The sequence below is a fragment of the Panthera pardus genome, unplaced genomic scaffold (assembly GCF_024362965.1).
Source record: "Panthera pardus isolate Hobbes unplaced genomic scaffold, ASM2436296v1 HiC_scaffold_16, whole genome shotgun sequence".
Classification (NCBI taxonomy): domain Eukaryota; kingdom Metazoa; phylum Chordata; class Mammalia; order Carnivora; family Felidae; genus Panthera; species Panthera pardus.
In genome coordinates, this window is record NW_026526721.1 from 2,269,795 (window position 1) to 2,286,240 (window position 16,446).

The 16,446-nt window shown below is 61.2% G+C and overlaps 1 protein-coding gene across 1 annotated transcript; it reads right to left on the reverse strand.

Moving 5' to 3' along the window:
* Positions 1–3,328: 3,328 nt before the first annotated feature.
* On the reverse strand, positions 3,329–13,938 carry GATD3 (glutamine amidotransferase class 1 domain containing 3). Its single transcript, XM_019432708.2, has 7 exons — positions 13,729–13,938; positions 13,260–13,312; positions 11,452–11,565; positions 10,246–10,365; positions 7,472–7,564; positions 5,419–5,575; positions 3,329–4,201 (listed from the first exon to the last, which is right to left on the reverse strand). The coding sequence occupies exons 1-7, from the start codon at positions 13,855–13,857 to the stop codon at positions 4,073–4,075; spliced, it is 795 nt and encodes a 264-aa protein (XP_019288253.2). The 5' UTR covers positions 13,858–13,938; the 3' UTR covers positions 3,329–4,072.
* Positions 13,939–16,446: the final 2,508 nt, after the last annotated feature.

Genomic DNA, 16,446 nt, shown 5'->3' on the forward strand with positions numbered 1-16,446 from the left:
ACCAAGGTGCCCTTCGGGAGGTGATGGGCAAACACACGGGTGCGTCCAGACGACGGGATGGTATTCGGCGCTAAGAAGGAGCGGGCCGTCACGCCACGAAGACACGGAGGGTGCGCAGGTGCATCTCACTAAGAGACAGCAGCCAATCTGAAAAGGCTGCATCCTGTACGATTCTATCTGTGCGACGCCCTGGAAAAGGCGGGACCATGGAGACAACAGCAAGGTCAGGGGTTGCCAGGGGCTGAGAAGGGAGGGAGGGATAAATAGAGCACAGAAAACCGTCAGCACCAACTACCCTGTAAGACACCGTAGCGGGAGCTGCGTGACATTACACATTTGTCCAAACCCACGGAATGCGCACCACCGAGAGTGGGTCTGACGTAAACTGTGGGCGACGATGACGTGTCAGTGCAGGTTCGCAAGAGGCACCACCCAGTGGGAGACAGTGATAATGGGGGGGGGGGGGTCTATGCATATCTGAGAGCAGCAGGTGTAAGGGAGCCCTTGTCAATTTCGCTGTGAACCTAAAATTGCTCTAGAAAAGTCAGTACCGAGCAAACAGTGCTACCAAGGGAAGCCTTGCAGAAGAAATGCAGGAAAAGCAGGTGTCGCTCAGAGGTGGGGAGGGGTGAGGAAGGGGGCCCTGGAGCTGGGCTGAGGGCGGGCATCCACCGGTACATTCAGGCCGAGCCTACCCTCCTTGGGGCTCCCGGTACACGTATGAGGCTGGTGTCTTCCTTCCCGGAACCCCTGGCCCATGCAGAGGGCAGATGAGAAACCTGTAACGCGTAGATACAGAGCACGAGCTCACAACAGCGGGCCAGGGGGTGTGGGACGCCTTCTGGGGGCTGATGTTAAAGCAAGGAGCCGAGGGGCCAGGGGCGCTGGGCTTTCTGGGTGGAGGGGACAGGACAGGTGAAGAGAGGCCCCGTGGGGGCAGGGCCCAAGCCACGGGCATCCTCCTCAGCCTGTCCTCTGTGTCAAGGGCCTTCTGGGCACCGGAACTGCCCTGTCGCGGACACCAGCCACGTCACCCGTACCCTCTGCCGCCCCACGCCGGCGCCGCCCTTGAATTAACTCTCTGGCCGTAGGTTCCGGGGTTCCATCTGGAACGTTGTTCACACACGGCCAGCCACCTCGCATTCACCTGTCCCCCCACCCCCGGGACAGTGCCTGCCACGCAGGAGGCACTCGTTCATCGTCAATGAAGAGATGGCCGCACCCCCTTGGTTCCAGTCCGTTGGGCTACTCTCCGGGCTTTCCCGACGCTTGGGGTTTACTTCCAGAGCACGGGCTCCAACGCGGGTCCTTCCGCCTGACCTTTCAGCGTGGGGCAATCCGGGCCCCCTCCCACGGCTGCCGCAAGGATTAAGTGAGCGGGTGCGAGTGCCGCCGGGTTCTGGCATGTGGAAGCCACACACGCTGGCGGTCACCGCACGCATCGCGGCGGCGGGATTTTAGGAGGAAAGGCGCGCGTGTCCTTCTGAACTGGGAGAGCAGATACTTCGCCTCTTTGAAAAGGGACAGGATGGACGGCGACGGCCAGCACGCAGAACTGTGCGAACGCTACGCCATCACACAAGCACTTCCGTGGGGACCATCCCTCACGTTCTCCCCGCCCCTTCTAGGGCCCCTCCGGGGAAGCACAGCGAGAGGAGGTGACAGCCAGCCAGCCTGCCACTTCTTGAGCACGGGCTCTGGGTCCCGCACCACCTGACGTCACCCGAGCCCCGTGGGGAGACCCCCGAGCAGGCGGAGGCGGGAGGGGGCTCCAGGTGGTGCCAGCGGCGACCCCCGCGCAGGGCCCAGCTCCCGGGGGCGCCGTGGCCACGTGGGGACTGCTCCCGGGCCACCGTGCACGGCCCGCAGAGCAGGTGAATTCGTAAACGCGGCCTCCAGACAGACCACTGACATACGGGCGGAGAGAGACAACAGGGAGCGGGAAGACGCCTTCCTGACCTGGGGAGCGAAGTTCAAGACAACCCCACACACCGGGGAGGGCGGGGGACGGGCCTGCACAAGCACTGGGAGGGGCTGCTCGTCACGGCCCCTTGAGGAAGAAAAGGGAGTAGACACGTGCAGCCTACGTACCCACGGAGGACGTGTAACCACAACGCACGAGTAGCTTCAATGAGAAACCTAACCACGTGCTTCACCAAACCAGATCGTCAGAAGGCCGAGAAATAGACAAAAGGCGATGGGCCTCAGCGGACGTCAAGGAGACACCAGAAAAAAACCAAGGGCCACGCCATCCATGCCCACCAGGTGGCGGGGAGGACACAGAGGAGGCCGGCCAGGCCCCAGCGCCACATGGACCCTCCCCACTAAAGCCAAGCTCGAAACATCCCTGCAACCCGGCGGCCTCACCCCTGGATGTGGCAACAGCCGGGGCCGCGACACGCGCCAAAACACCGACAAGGACATTCGTGAAGGCAGCGCTCGGGCGACATGGGAAAGCCCCAGTGGAGAAGCCCATTTGGGAACATTTCCACAGGGAAAAGCCTGTACACAGAGCCAAGACGTGCACCATCCCTGGTGGCGGGCGGGGGGGTGGGGTGTGTGTGTGTGTGGCAGGGACGGGTCCTCTGGTTCCACAGCTGTGTTCGCCTTGTGATAACTCTGTGAGCCACACGCTGGTGATCCAGCCCCCCCCCCCCCCCCCAACGTGCACAGGTGTACAGGGAACAAGTGTTTCCACAGACAAGTTTCTTAAGAGAGAGGTGGTCGTCCGTGACCTGACCCCTGACGGGCCCCGGGACAGCGCACAGGGCAAGGACCATCCCGGCCAGCGAGGCTGGTGCCAGTGGGTGTGCCGAGGGGGCTCCTGCTTCAGCGGGGGAAGGTCAGGCCGCAGAGAATGGAGTGCCCACGGAGGAAGGGCCGGAAACGTCGCGGCCGGCTGGCACAGACACCAGGCGAGCGGGGGGACCGGGGAGCACGCGATCAGGCATTACTGCCCTGTCCACAGGCCCTGCTCTCCGTGCTCCCCTCCAAGCCCGGAAAACCACAAGGCTCATTGTCACTTACCTCTCACGGCAGCAGAGGGTGCTGAAGGGTGGCGTGGGGGGCCTGTGCCTCGGTGCCCCGTTCCCAGGCCAGCACCCACACAGTTCGGCGTCGGCTGCACCACACTCAACGGCCCGCTATGCCGACCCCCGCAGCTTTCTCAAAAGCAAATGAGGCACAGACGGACGCAATGGCAGCTGCGTGCGGGGACACCCTCCCGGGGGTCACGGGAGGCGGACAGAAGGAGGGATGTGCCACAGGGGGTGGAGCCTGCCCTGCACCCAGATGCCGCCCTCGACGTTTCTCCCCAAAACAGAAGCACACGCACGACAGACACCGGCTAGTGCGGCTACAAGATGCTTTATTGCCCCTGCTCTGTACATCCGACACCGAATTCTTGCCCGGTTTGTTGCTCGTGGCCTGGGACCAACCCGACGGTCTCCGCCCAGCAGGCCGACCACACAGACCGGCTGCCACACCCTCCCCCCCTCTCTGGAAAGCTAGAGCCCTGGTTTGGGCTCCCGCGTGCCAGCTTCAGGAGGCCCAACACGCGGCCGTCCCAGCGTCCATTTGGGAAAGCAAACTCCCCCGGCCTCAAATGAAGCCCCCGTGTCATTTCTGAACGCATTACTCCAAGTTACAGAGTTCTCAATCACCAAGAAGTTCAGTGACGTGGTTTCCTAATTACCAGACCCACCAACTTAAAAATTCTTCCCCCCCAGACACCAAGGACCCTACAGCCGGCCAAACCTAAGAGTGTGGGATGTCGTGCCCCAATTCTTCCCCTGAAAGAGCAGGTCCCATTTTAATCTCTGTCACAGGAGGATGTCAGCCGCCCCTGCGCCCGCAGGCACCAAGCAGGTACCAGCCGCAGGCTCAGCGCGGGCCCTGCCTGCCTCCACCGAGCGGAAGGAACGCCGTCCGCCGACCCCAGCCAAGGATTCCTCTTCAGACAGAAAGCACCCATAGATGCAAGCAGAGAATCGAATTCCTGCCACACAGCAGGCAGCACGGGAAGCCAGGCCACTAGCTCCACCTGGTGGAGGAGGCGGGGCTCACGGCGCTGTCACTTCCCACAGAGTTCTAGCACCTTCTTCACCATGGCCCCGATCCCGTCGTGGATGTGGTGGAGCGCCGTCTCGCACATGAAGGCCGGGGTCGTGACCACCTTGTTCTTCTGGTCCACGTGAGCTTCGTGCACGGAAGTTACGGAAAACGGTCACCCGGCAAGGACACACGGGTGGCGGGCGTGAAGCGCCACCCTGACCCCCGCCCCCGCCCACCCCCAGAGTGTGCTCCGCCGCCCTTCTCGATGGAGCTCCAAATGGGGGATCCTTCCTGCCGCAGTCCCCGCGGCCAGGGTCCACGTCCCGTGCCACTCACACCCCGTAACCAGAGCACACGCGTCCCGACCTCGGTGAGCCCAGCGCCGGTTTCCTCGGACCCCTCACGGTGGCAGGCCCCACGGGACCCAGGCCCGCCCGCAGACCTGGGCTGCGCACCCAGGAGCGCCGGCCCCACAGCAACCTCGTCTGAGAAACCTGAACAGAGAGCCGCTGCGAGCATCCGCCACAAGAGGCCAGTCCGACCCAGGACCCTCCCCCGACACAAGCCGAGCTCTCGCCCTGGTCGGGCAGACGCCAAGCGCTGATGGGACTGGCCCTGCCCCCTCCCTATAAGGTGCCCTCCTGGACCTACTGCAAAGGCCCCGGGCCAGCTCCACCCACACAGCTGCTGGGTGGGCCGGCCACTCTGCGCAGGAGGGAGGTGGGCACTTAACCGAAACTGTCTGTAAGCCAAACAGCCCTCCAAGGAGAGAAAAGCACCTTCGAGACAGACACCCAGGGTCACGGTGTTGTCTCCGGCACCTTCCGGGACACCGTGCTGCTCTGTTCCTTGGGTCTGGGTCCAGGTGTGGACCTGGGTCGTGGTCGGCCCTGGCCTGAGGCTCTGTGTGCACAATGCTCGGGCACCCGCAGGAGGATCAGGGACAAATGAGGCCACCGGGCTGGCTCCTGTCCACACCACCAGGGAACTTCCACCAAAGCCAGGAAACCCCCCGGTACTGCTCCCATCCACGGGCAGCCTCCACCCCACCGTGGGGCGCAAGCTCACTCCCCTCACTGGCAGGCAGCTCCCAGCCTCCCACCCAGAAAGCCATCCCCGTCGAGCCCGAGGCCGACCGCTCGCCTGACCAGGTGGCCCTGTGTGCCTGGGGTGTGCCGAACCCAGCCCGCATCCACCAGGCCGACTTGGAAACACGGCCAGGGAGGGACACGTGCCGGCATCGGACCCTACACGTGTCACGCATGTGCTCCCAGGTGCCCCCGGCAGTGCAGCTCCCGGTTCAAGAGCCAGAGGAGGGGTCCCCGGAGCCACCGCCACCGCCACCCTGGCTGCCAGAAAGGATATGGTCACTCCCTTCACACAGTGCTTGGCGCCCAGGGCTTTGATGGCCTCTGCGGTCCCCGCGTAGGGCCACTTGCCGCCTTCCTCCTGCTCGTGGCCCACGGTGACCTCGACGCCGCGGAGCACTTTGGCTGCGAGAACGGGAGCGATGCAGCACAAGCTGAAGAGTGAAGGACAGGGTCAGCTCGGGACCACACGAGTGGACGCCAGGCCAGGGGGCGCAGCAAGGCACGCAAACCTCCCTGACCTCGAGGATGAGTGCCAACACTAGCCAGAGGGCCTGGCAGCTGAGAGGTGGAAGCCGGGCCGCCTGGGGCGGCCGTGGCCAACGGGGCGAGGGGTGTCGCAGGTGACACGAGCTTCCGCTCACTCCCCTACGGGCCGCGGTCAGGAGGCACTCCCGACCAGTCGCTCCCGAGCACGGTGGTTCAGCCACACCAGACCTCTGGGCACCAGACATCACACCGGCGCCCTGCCCGTGTCAGCGCGCCCTCAGGGGGCACACGGGCCATCCACCATAGCGGCTGTGGGCCGGGCCGCCCCAGCGTGTGGCTGTCGGGGACCGCCCTCCCCTCACCCGGGGTCCACAACCCTTCCAGCCGCCGCCCAGACCTCTCTGGGCCGCCGTGTTCCCACACAGGCCTCTCCTCTGGCTCATCTTCCACAGCACCCAGCTGGTTCTCCTGCGCGGCCTGTAAAGGCCCCACGTAGGAGGTATCCTAACAAGCCACGAAAAAGTGTCGTCAAAACAAACTTACACAGTGCTTCAAACCCCACAGCTAACCCGCCTACTTAGAAACCCCGGACAGAAATTTCCCCCAGCCACCAAGTTGACACAGTCCCTGGACCTAGTGTCTCCAGAGTGTCTTGTGTCGTGAGCCTGCACAGACACCCAGCGGCATCGGCCCTCAAGTGGGGCTGTCTGTGTGGCCGGCCGTGCTGGTCTTGGGCTGTGGACACCGAAGCAAGCCAAAGCCACGTGCTCCGGACAGAAGCCCCTGCCGGGACCGTTCCTGCACGGAGGTCAGAGGACATACACACAGGCGGCCGAGCCACCGGGACCCCTTGCTTCCACCTGTGCTCATGACAAGCAGGGCGCTAGGGTCCCCCTTAGCGCTCGGCCCACAGAAGTGGGTGCCGCTCCAGTGACAGCATTCTGGGGGAGAGAGGCGTGGAGCACGGCCGTCACCTGCTGTCTGTCTCTTCCGAGCAGGCCCGGGACTGAGAAGGCACCGTGCGAGCAGACATGCTCCCGACCTGCAGACCCGAGGCCGGCCCTGTTCGTGAGGAGGGGGCTCCCCGCAGAGTGACTGGGCGGGGACTGTCCTTGCCAGGCGCTGTATCCCATCCAGGTGGGAGGGCTCTAACACAGCCCTGTTCACACAGATGTCAGAGGGGATCTGGAGTGCTCCCGTCTATACCACAATGAGCTGTCTTCACTGCATCTCTCACCGCAGAGCTCCCGAGGGAGTCTCTCCAACCAGCAGACCCGAAGCCGCGCACTCTGCACGCTCCGGCGCACTGACACGGACAAACACCGACCTTCGTCAGAGCAGGGGCCAGGCGTCCGTGGAAGCCGAGTCTCAGGGGCTCAGATCTGGCAACAGGGGGGCACCATCGTGCTCCTGGTGGCAGGTGTGGCCGGCCTCACCCCCTGCCAGGACCCAGGAACTCGGACCTCGACAAGAGCAAGGTCCGGTGAGTTTGGGTGTGCAGACAAGTGTGAAAGACCCAAGCACGCAATGAGCGTGCAGGCCCAGAGGAAGGTGCTGGGGAACGGTGCTCGTGTGTGACTGGCTCCAGCCTGCCCGGAGCGAGGACAGGAGGCAGAGGTCAGGAGAGGAGAATGAGCACTGGAAAAGGCTGGCGGTCAGGGAAGGACTGACTGGGGAACCTCCTAGAAGCTCTCTTTCCTGTGAAGTCACCAAGTGATACTGACCTAAGCACACAACTACAGAATTTTCCGAGCTGGAAGGTGCCTAGGACGCCCTGTGAACCCCTCAGCGAAAACAGGCTTTCAGGACGGTGCAGCCCTGCACTCCCCACCCCTACGTACCCGATAGGCTTGCCAGCCTCGTGGAACTCCTTCAGGACGCGCTCCACGTCTTTGTGGACTCTGCAGTCTTTCCCGTCCACGGCGAAGGTGCTCCTAGCACGAGAAGAGGCCTCTCACAGTTTGGTGTCCACCAGCCTGGGGCGCCTCCAACCCTACCCCGCAGACGTTACGTGTGGCTCTGCTCCCTCCCCAGCACCCGCGACAAGCAGTTCACGTGTGTGTCGTGTGTTTTGTACAATTACACGTACGTGTTTTTTTCTAACTTTATGTCAGAAAGAAGCAAAAACGGCAGCGGAGGAGGGCAGCAGATGCCACAGCGAACCGAAGGTGACAGGTGCGCAGGCCGTGGACCTAAAGCCAGCAGGCCCCCCACTGACCAGGCGAGAAGCGCAGGTGAGATGACACACGGCTTCTGTCACTGCGGCGATGACCGCGGAGGCGTCCGGCGTGGCCCCCCTCCTACAGCTGGTGGGTGTGCACCCACACTGCTCTGGGAGGCAACTGGTCACACCCACCGAATCCCAAAGGACACGCTCCCTGCCACGAGCCCCGTCTCTGGGCTGTCCGCTCTGCACACGCGGCTCCTCCGTCCTGGGAGGTCCACGGCAGCGTCACAGCCCCGGGACCGGACAACGGTGGGCGTGAGGGAGGTGTGCCACCTGAGGGGCTGCTGCATCCTTGGGGTGCGTGCATGTCCAAACGCAGCCAACTTTACTTTTTTTTTTTAAGGTTTTTATTTATTTTTGAGACAGAGAGAGAGCGTGAGCAGGGGAGGGGCAGAGAGAGAGGGAGACACAGAATCCAAAGCAGGCTCCAGGCTCTGAGCTGTCAGCACAGAGCCCGACGCGGGGCTCGAACTCACGGACTGCGAGATCGTGACCTGAGCTGAAGTCGGACGCTCAACCGACTGAGCCACCCAGGCGCCCCACTTTTTTTTTTTTTAATTTTTTTTTAACATTTGTTTATTTTTGAGAGACAAGCGGAGCATGAGCAAGGGAGGGGGAGAGAGAGAGATACAGAATCTGAAGCAGGCTCCAGGCTCTGAGCTGTTTGTCAGCACAGAGCCCGACACGGGGCTCGAACTCATGAACTGCGAGACCACAACCTGAGCCGAAGTCGGACGCTCAACCGACTGAGCCACCCAGACGCCCCTCAACTTTACTCTTTAAACACGTGTCAACTGTACCTCCAAACAGCTTTCAAGACAAAAGGGGAACTGGAAACACGGGTGTCCGTCAGAGCTGGGTCGTCTACCCAAAGGGATCTGCGTGTGTGGCTGTGAGGTGGTTAGAGGGCCACCGACAAGCCACCCCGTTGGCGGAAAACACAAAGTACAAATCACTGAGCTTAAGACACCTCCACCTCATTAGTTTAACACGACCACGCGTATGAACCTCTGGCGGAGGAAACATGGCCGGGCAGGAGCCTGAGGCCCCACAGGAGAGGAACCCGGTTCCCGCTGTGAACTCGCATCCCCAGCGAACTAGCCTTCCGCGTGCACACTGCACAACCAACAACCACAGCAGCCGCAGCCTCGGAGACCAAGGACACGGGAGCCTGCCTGACTTCTAGAAAGGTTGGGAAAAACGGGCAAGCGACCATAAGCCACAGCTTTCCCCAGGGAAGTGGGTTCAGACAACAGCACTGACCCAAGGCCACTGCTTCCTTGAGCGCACAGACACGGGCACACAGACACGGACCCACCGACAGCCCAGCGCGCCTTGTGTCTGTTTGTAGTTAACCGAGCGTGGGTGGTCAATTGTGCCGGGGACACAACCCCGACAGACCCCCAATGTGCCCTCATCCTCAGGGAGGAGCTAAGGGTCACAGATAAGGCTCGTCCTCCCGACGAAAAAACCTCGGTCTGGCAGAAGAGGAAGTCCAGCCAGCAACTCTGCCACCTACTGCCGAGAGGTGTGTGAAGGTGGCAGTCGCCTGAAAGGCTGGTTTTTGGAAGACAAAGTGGACAGGAGCGGGAGGCACTGCCACGAGGGGCTGGGAACGCAGGGCTGGGATGTGGACGAAAGCTGTTCAGATGTCTGCAGGCAGAGGGGAGCCGCCAGGGGTCAGCGTACACATCAGGGAACCTGACGTCTGGCTGCGGGGCACCCACAGAGGCAGCCAGGGAGCTGCTGCACCGCGGCGGGGGGGGGGGTGGCACTGGCCAGCCAAGCCAACAGGGCGAGGGAGGCAGTGAGCACGAGGACCCAAGGCACCTGCACCCCCCCCGCCCTCCCCCCCCTCCGGCTTCCCACCCACGACGGCTGTGGCAGAGCTGCCTCGGAACGGATGTGCTGGATGGCGAGGCCAGTGCGCAGAGAGCTTCCGGGACGCGCACAGAAAGAGGATCTAAAACCCACAGGACGTCAGGCCAGAGCGAGCCCTCCCGGCTGCAGATCTAGTTACCAGGGTGACAACCAGAGAGCAAAACCTTTCCACTTGGGACCAGCATCTGAACGGCCCACCGGAACAGCAGCTTCACACGGACACGGAGACCGGCACGGCACAGGGTTAGATCAGAGAAAGCCCCAACCCCCCCCGCCCCCCACCCCCGCAGCAGCAGCCCAGGAGCATTCTGGGAGAAGTGACAGGAAAAAGCACGTCTGGCTAACTGTTGACCTAAGCCCCAAGCTACGCCGGTTCCCTGTCACAGAGCAGCTCCGTGCAGCCCTTTGGAACCTGAGCTCCCCAACGGCTGCTCGCGTCCCCACCCCGTCTCCGTCCCCGGCTTCGCTACAGGTGAAAAGCGAACACCCCAGAGACCCCACACGCACAGGTTTTTGGCGGCTCCGAAGCCTCCAGGGAAGATGGCAGCATCGTGATCCGCCGCGCTGAGCCGGGCCAGGTCGGTGATCTTGCCGCGGGCGATCCTTGCAGACTCCGTCAGAACGTTCCTGGGAAAGAACACAAAAGAGGCCTGAAGCAAACTTTAGCCTGCAGACTACAAAACGGGGCGGGGGGGGGGGGGGGTGGGGGGTGGGGGTGAGGGGGAACACTACCACAGGACAAGAAAACATGTACTCGGGCCAGGGAAGCGCACCAGCACTTGCACTCAAGGTCAGGACCTAGAGAAGGCGGCACGGCCATTTGGAGCATCTGGAGTGCTCAGAACTGGGGGCGGATGAAAGACAGGACAGAGCAGGGGAAGGCCAAGGTGCCGCACAGGTAAGCGAAGGAAACCAGGGTCAGCCACAGTAGGCGCCGTGCCGTGCTCCCCCAGGCCTTGCAACCAGGACCAGTGTCCCAGGCAGAAAAGGAGGGGGGGGGGGGGGCGGCTGACACCAGCTCCCAGGAGAAAGAGCGCCCCCTGTGTGAAGCCGGCATCAGCCACAGTAGGCGCCGTTGCGTGCTCCCCCAGGCCTTGCAACCAGGACCAGTGTCCCAGGCAGAAAAGGAAGGGGGGGGGGGGGGCGGCTGACACCAGCTCCCAGGAGAAAGAGCGCCCCCTGTGTGAAGCCGGCGGGCAAGTGTGGCCGTCCCTGCACTGGAGCAAGACTGGAGGAGAAGGAAGGCTCTGAGAGCACAAAGACCGCACAGGCCTCAGTGACAGAAACACCGTTTCGAACCAGATCAGAGATCTGGGGCCCAAACAGGTGAACACGGCACGAGACCCAGCTGGGAGGCACAGCCTTGACCAAAACAAAGGTGGGGGGATGACTCTTGATCTCAGAGTTGTGAATTCAAGCCCCACCTAGGGTATAAATAGTACAAAAAAAAAAAAAAAAAGTAGAAGTGGGTCAAAACAAAGACAGGAGGAACTTAGCCGGAATTTTCTATCCTTTCCGTGTTTTGGTAGGCATTAAAAGATAACAACAGCACGACCACAGGACAGCCTGAGGACAGGGGCTCTGAATGACTGAGTTCAGAACTCAGAGCACAGGCAGGGTCCCCCCCAGGACAAAGCCACCCAGCATGCCGGCTCTCGGGGCGTTTGTACCAGGCCCGTGCCCACATTCCAGGACGGAGGAGCAGGATCACACCTGGTCTCGCTCTCAGAAGGCTGCCCCTTGGTGTGGTCAATCACGTGCATCTGAGGGACGTCAGGAGCAAAGATCTGGACCTCAGCCCCGCCACGACTCAAGTGAACCAGTACCCTGCATGGAAAAAATCACACAGAACTGAAACATGCCCAACCCAGCTTTACCTCTTAGCGTGTTTCTACAAGCAGGGTTTTTGCAGAGCGCCCTGCAGAAGTCTCTCGTGCACCTTAATATCCTACTTGCTTTACAAAAAGTTGTAGCTGGCCTGCCGATGACCCAAACGGCCACAATCCAGATTCGCTGTCCCTGAACTAGCCTGCAGAGCCCGGCTAGTCCCCAGGCTCCCTTTACAAACCGGGGTGCAGGGACGGGTGATTCGACTGGTGTCCCAGCCTGGACCCCAGGCTGCTTCAGGGCGGTCTTCCTCCCACAGGCCAATCAACGCAGCCCTCAAGGGTTTGAGGGGGGCTTCCGGTCACGACACTCGCTCTCTCCCGCCTCTCCCATGATAGTCACAGGGCTGGGAGAGAGATACGCAGGTCTCCCTGAGGGCTGCTGTGTGCCAGGCACAAGTCCAAATCTGTCCCAGACACGGGGCTCTCACTGTCCCCCTTTCAGAGGAGGAGACATGAGGTGGGTGACCCGGTAGAACCACCCTGGGACTCAGGCTCTCGTCCTTGTAACCTGCAGGGTTCTCCACACAGGGCTCCCTGCCCACACCCCGGAGGTTTCACGCAGCCCGCTTGCTTTCTCGTGCCCCTGCTCCGAGCCCCGCTCTGGAAGCTCTCCTGGCCCTCTGCCGCCTGCCAGCTCTGCCCACTCCAAAGACCACTCCATGTCCAGTGCCCACACCCGCACATGCAGGCAGGTGCAGGATGGGGAGGGGCCTCAGGCTCCTCTGGGTACGCTTGGGCCCTGCACTTGGGAGGCAGAGGTTCCCCAACCATGACCTAACTCTCCCTGCCCACCGACTCCAGATCTGACATCTACCAGTCCTGCTCACAGAAGCCTTTAATAAAAAGCCACACGCTACTAACATCTGACAGGTTACATCAAAAACACTGTCCACAGCTGAAAGTGCCTCGTGCCTCACAGCCTTCTTTTAAAAACTTTTTAATGTTTATTTATTTCTTGAGATGCACACAAACCGTGAGCAGGGGAGGGGCAGAGAGAGAGAGGGAGACACAGAATCGGAAGCAGGCTCCAGGCTCCGAGCTGTCAGCACAGAGCCAGAGGGAGGGCTCAAACCCACGAACCACGAGGACATAACCTGAGCTGAAGTCGGACGCTTAACCAACTGAGCCACCCAGGCGTTCATCGCCCTAGAGTCATGATGATGCAATCTGACCTCAAAGTTAACCATGGGTGGGGCGCCTGGGTGGCTCAGTCGGCTAAGCGTCCGACTTTAGCTCAGGTCATGATCTTGCAGTCTGTGAGTTCGAGCCCCGCATCAGGCTCTGTGCTGACAGCTCAGAGCCTGGAGCCTGTTTCAGATTCTGTGTCTCTCTCTCTCTGACCCTCCCCCATTCATACTCTGTCTCTCTCTGACTCAAAAATAAATAAACGTTAAATTTTTTTTTTTTTAAATAAAAATAAAAGTTAACCATGGGTTTTAAACACGAGATGTATTACATGGTTGTCTCTGAGCGACAACGCTACAGTAGGTGGCACTTAGAGAACTTATCTCTGGCTCCCGCTTTGTGCCTCCCCGTGCCTGGTGGCTGCCTGGTGGCTCGTTTCCTCTGCCTTTCTAATCAAACATTTCTCCAAATGGCTCAGGAAAAGGCAGAGGGTCCTTCAGGGCTTACGCTGAGGCCTCGTGGAGCTCAGTCCCGTCGTAGACTCCGCATCCAGACAGCACCTGCGGGACAGCGCGGGACGGTGGGGGGGGGGGGGTGTCAAGGGGGACTCCACCTGGAGGCAGCCGGCCAGGGGGAGGGGCGTGAAGAAGGGACTTGCAAGGAGAGAGGTAGGGGGCGGGCCTCGGTGGGGTGGCGGTGAGGACCATAAGAACCGCCGCGGGCAGAGGTGAAGGAGGGCTGGGGGACGGCCCGGGGGGTGGGGGTGCTGCGAGGGGGTGGGGGTGAGGAGGGCCCGACCTTGGGAGGGGGAGGGGAGGGGCTAAGAGGGGCGGGCCTCGGGGGGGACGGGTGAGGAGGGCCCGACCTCGGGGGTGGGGGGGTGAGGAGGGCCCGACCTCGGGCGGAACTGGATGGGAAGCGGCCGTGACCTCTGGCGGTAGCCCCGCCCCATGCCCGCCCGCCGAAGTCCGCTTACCAGCGCGACCCTAGCCCGGGGCCGCGGCGCGGAGCTGTGTAGGGCCGCGCGCGGGGCGAGTGCATGGAGCGGCGCGAACGCGGAGGCCGCCACCAGCCTGGGCGCCACCAGAGCCCTGACCGCCGCCATGACTGCGCGGGGACAGTGGGTCGCAGGGGCCAGCGACCGCGGAGGCCTGAGCGCAACGAGCGTGCTTCGCGCCTGCGCACAACGCGTCCGCCCCGGCCCAGACTCCCGTGAGCGCGCCGGTGGGCGGGGCCGCGCCTGCGCACCGCCCGCCCGCCCCGGCCCCTCTCCCGCGAGTGCGCTGGTTGTTGTCTGCGTGAGTCGACGTAGTAGCGTGTCCCGCCGCCTGGGCAGCTGCTGCTGCCCTGGGCTCGGGGTCCCGGACCCCAGGGCGGGAAGCACCCCCTACCCAGCTGGGCCGGGCTGTGGCACCCGGGTCGGGCGCGGCTCGCGGCCGATAGAGAGTCAGACTCCAGACTTCGTTATTGTCCGCACTCCTGGGAGCAGCTCCTTGATGGCGAATAACCCACGTTCACATTTCAAGTCGTCTTTTCGTGGTGTTTGACTCGGGATCCGGATGGGAGCCCCCTCGGGGCTCCGCCTTCCGCATTTCCTGCAAGTTGAGCTTGGTTGGAAAGGCTCCCCGGGTCGGTTTGGGGCGAGGGCAGCCACGGGGATGTCTGTTTTCTGCTGCAGGCGCGCGCTGCCTCGGATGCACAGTGTCTCCATGCATTAAATCCTTGCTGAGTGGGGATAGCAGGACTCTTTCAGGTACTAGCTGGAATTCTCCCGTTAAAAATACCTAATTGTTATCCTGGATTCAGTCCACGTGAGCCGCCTGGATAAGTTCTTTATTATACTTTCCCTTAATCTATTATTTTGCAAACTAACAGGTGTCCAAGAGTTTATATGTAATATATATATATATATATATATATATATATATATATATATATATAATATCCATATGTATAAAACGTTTATTCATTTTTGAGAGACAACGTGTGAGTGGGGGAGGGGCAGAGAGAGCAAGAGAGACGGAGACAGAATCTGAAGCAGACTCCAGGCTTAGAGTCGCCAGCACAGAGCCTGACGCGGGGCTTGAACCCACGAACAGAGAGATCATGACCTGAGGTGAAGTTGGACTTAATCCACTGAGCCACCCAGGTGCCCCCAAGATAATTTAAGTGGTCACTTTTGGAAGCCACTGGAGGACTGCAGACATATTGTGCATTTCAACCCAAAGCTGCCACTGTCATTGATGTTTAAATTTTTCCATTTTTTAAGACGTAGGGTAAATCTCTGCATAGAGATCTTCCTGGGAAACTACAATAATAAATTCAGGATATTCTAAAAGAACCAAAGATGAGCTTGAAACAATCACTGTCTTTATTCCTGAACCTTCAGCCGTGACCCCTCCATTTCTACAGATGGACCCAATTTCTTCTGGTCCCAAGAGAGCCATTCTCAATCCTTTCCCTGCAGCTGGGAACTCTCCCATGGGGATTCTGGCTTCTACACGGCTCCTGGGGGACCAGCGGGTGGGTGCGTTCATTTCTCCCCTCAGTGTCACCTCCAGAACATGAGCTGATAAGAGCGACGGAGTCACGGGGATGATGCTAACATGCACTGTGTCTCCATTTTGGGGAAGGGAGGGCTACAATGCAGATTCTGACTTAGTAGGGCTGGGAGCTGAGAGACGCCTCCCTGCTGAGCGTGTAGGAGGCCGGCCACATCTCCAGGCCCTGCAGGGCCCCCACCTCCCACTCCTCTGTCCTCTCCAGGGTCTGCTCGGCTACACTTTGTCAAACATAACGCCGCCGGTTATTTTACAGGCAAAAATGGGTTTGTTGGAGACAGGAGCCCTACCACCAAGCTGAAACTACAGTCAAACCACGGGGCGGTCCAGTGAAGGCTCATTTATAAAGTTGGGGCGGTGGGGGGGGGGGGGGCGTGTTGTAAACAGTCCATTGGAGTAAACTGGGAGTTGGAAGTGTAGTGGATTCCCATTGGCTGGGCCGTTGCCGGGGCAGGAGGAAAGTCTCTCCTGGTTGGGGTCTGCAGTGGACCAGTAGCCATGGGGCTGAGAGCCTCCGCTGCTGGCCTCCCAACTGCACTCTAAACCAGTTCCCACTATCAATGTTCGTAACTTCAACGTGCACATGTGAAACTTAGCAAGAAAGCAGAGGTGCGTTGGAAAGACTGGCTGGTTTTCCAGCCTCCGCGAGCGTGGGGAGAATTGTGGACACAAACACCCGGTGACACCTGCGCATGGGCCCTCAAGGGTTACAGGGCCCCCAGGCGCTTGCCCCACCCGCACCCGACCCTGTAGGCCTCCAAGCAGCCTCAGGGAAGAGCTGCACCCAGGTCGGCCCAGTTTCCTGACCCTGGTGGCCCTCACTACTGAGCCCTTGGGACAGGCCCCCAGCTGGGGAGAAGCTGGTTCTGTGCCCTGCTCGGTGAGGCTTTCAGGGGCCTTCCACGGAAGAGCATCTCGTGTCACCCCCTGCGCCTGCGTGAGCTCCCCAAGGGAGCTGTCCGGTCTCAGCTCTGGGGCTGCTAGCGTCCCTCCAAGGTCAGTGCACAGACCCCCGGGGCAGGCGGCCCAGGCTGGGGGCCGCGAGGGTGATCCCACTGCCCTGCTCCTCCACGCCCCCTGCACAAGGAGGCCAACAGACAGGGGACCCTATCCCCCTGCACGACCCAGGATAT

Coding starts and splice junctions, on each gene's coding strand:
- GATD3 (XM_019432708.2), bottom strand. CDS start 13,857: ATGGCGGCGGTCAGGGCTCTGGTGGCGCCCAGGCTGGTGGCGGCCTCC. Junction 13,313..13,728: donor CCCGGGCTAGGGTCGCGCTG/GTAAGCGGACTT, acceptor GCTGTCCCGCAG/GTGCTGTCTGGATGCGGAGT. Junction 5,576..7,471: donor GAGGCTGGCAAGCCTATCGG/GTACGTAGGGGT, acceptor TTCACTCTTCAG/CTTGTGCTGCATCGCTCCCG.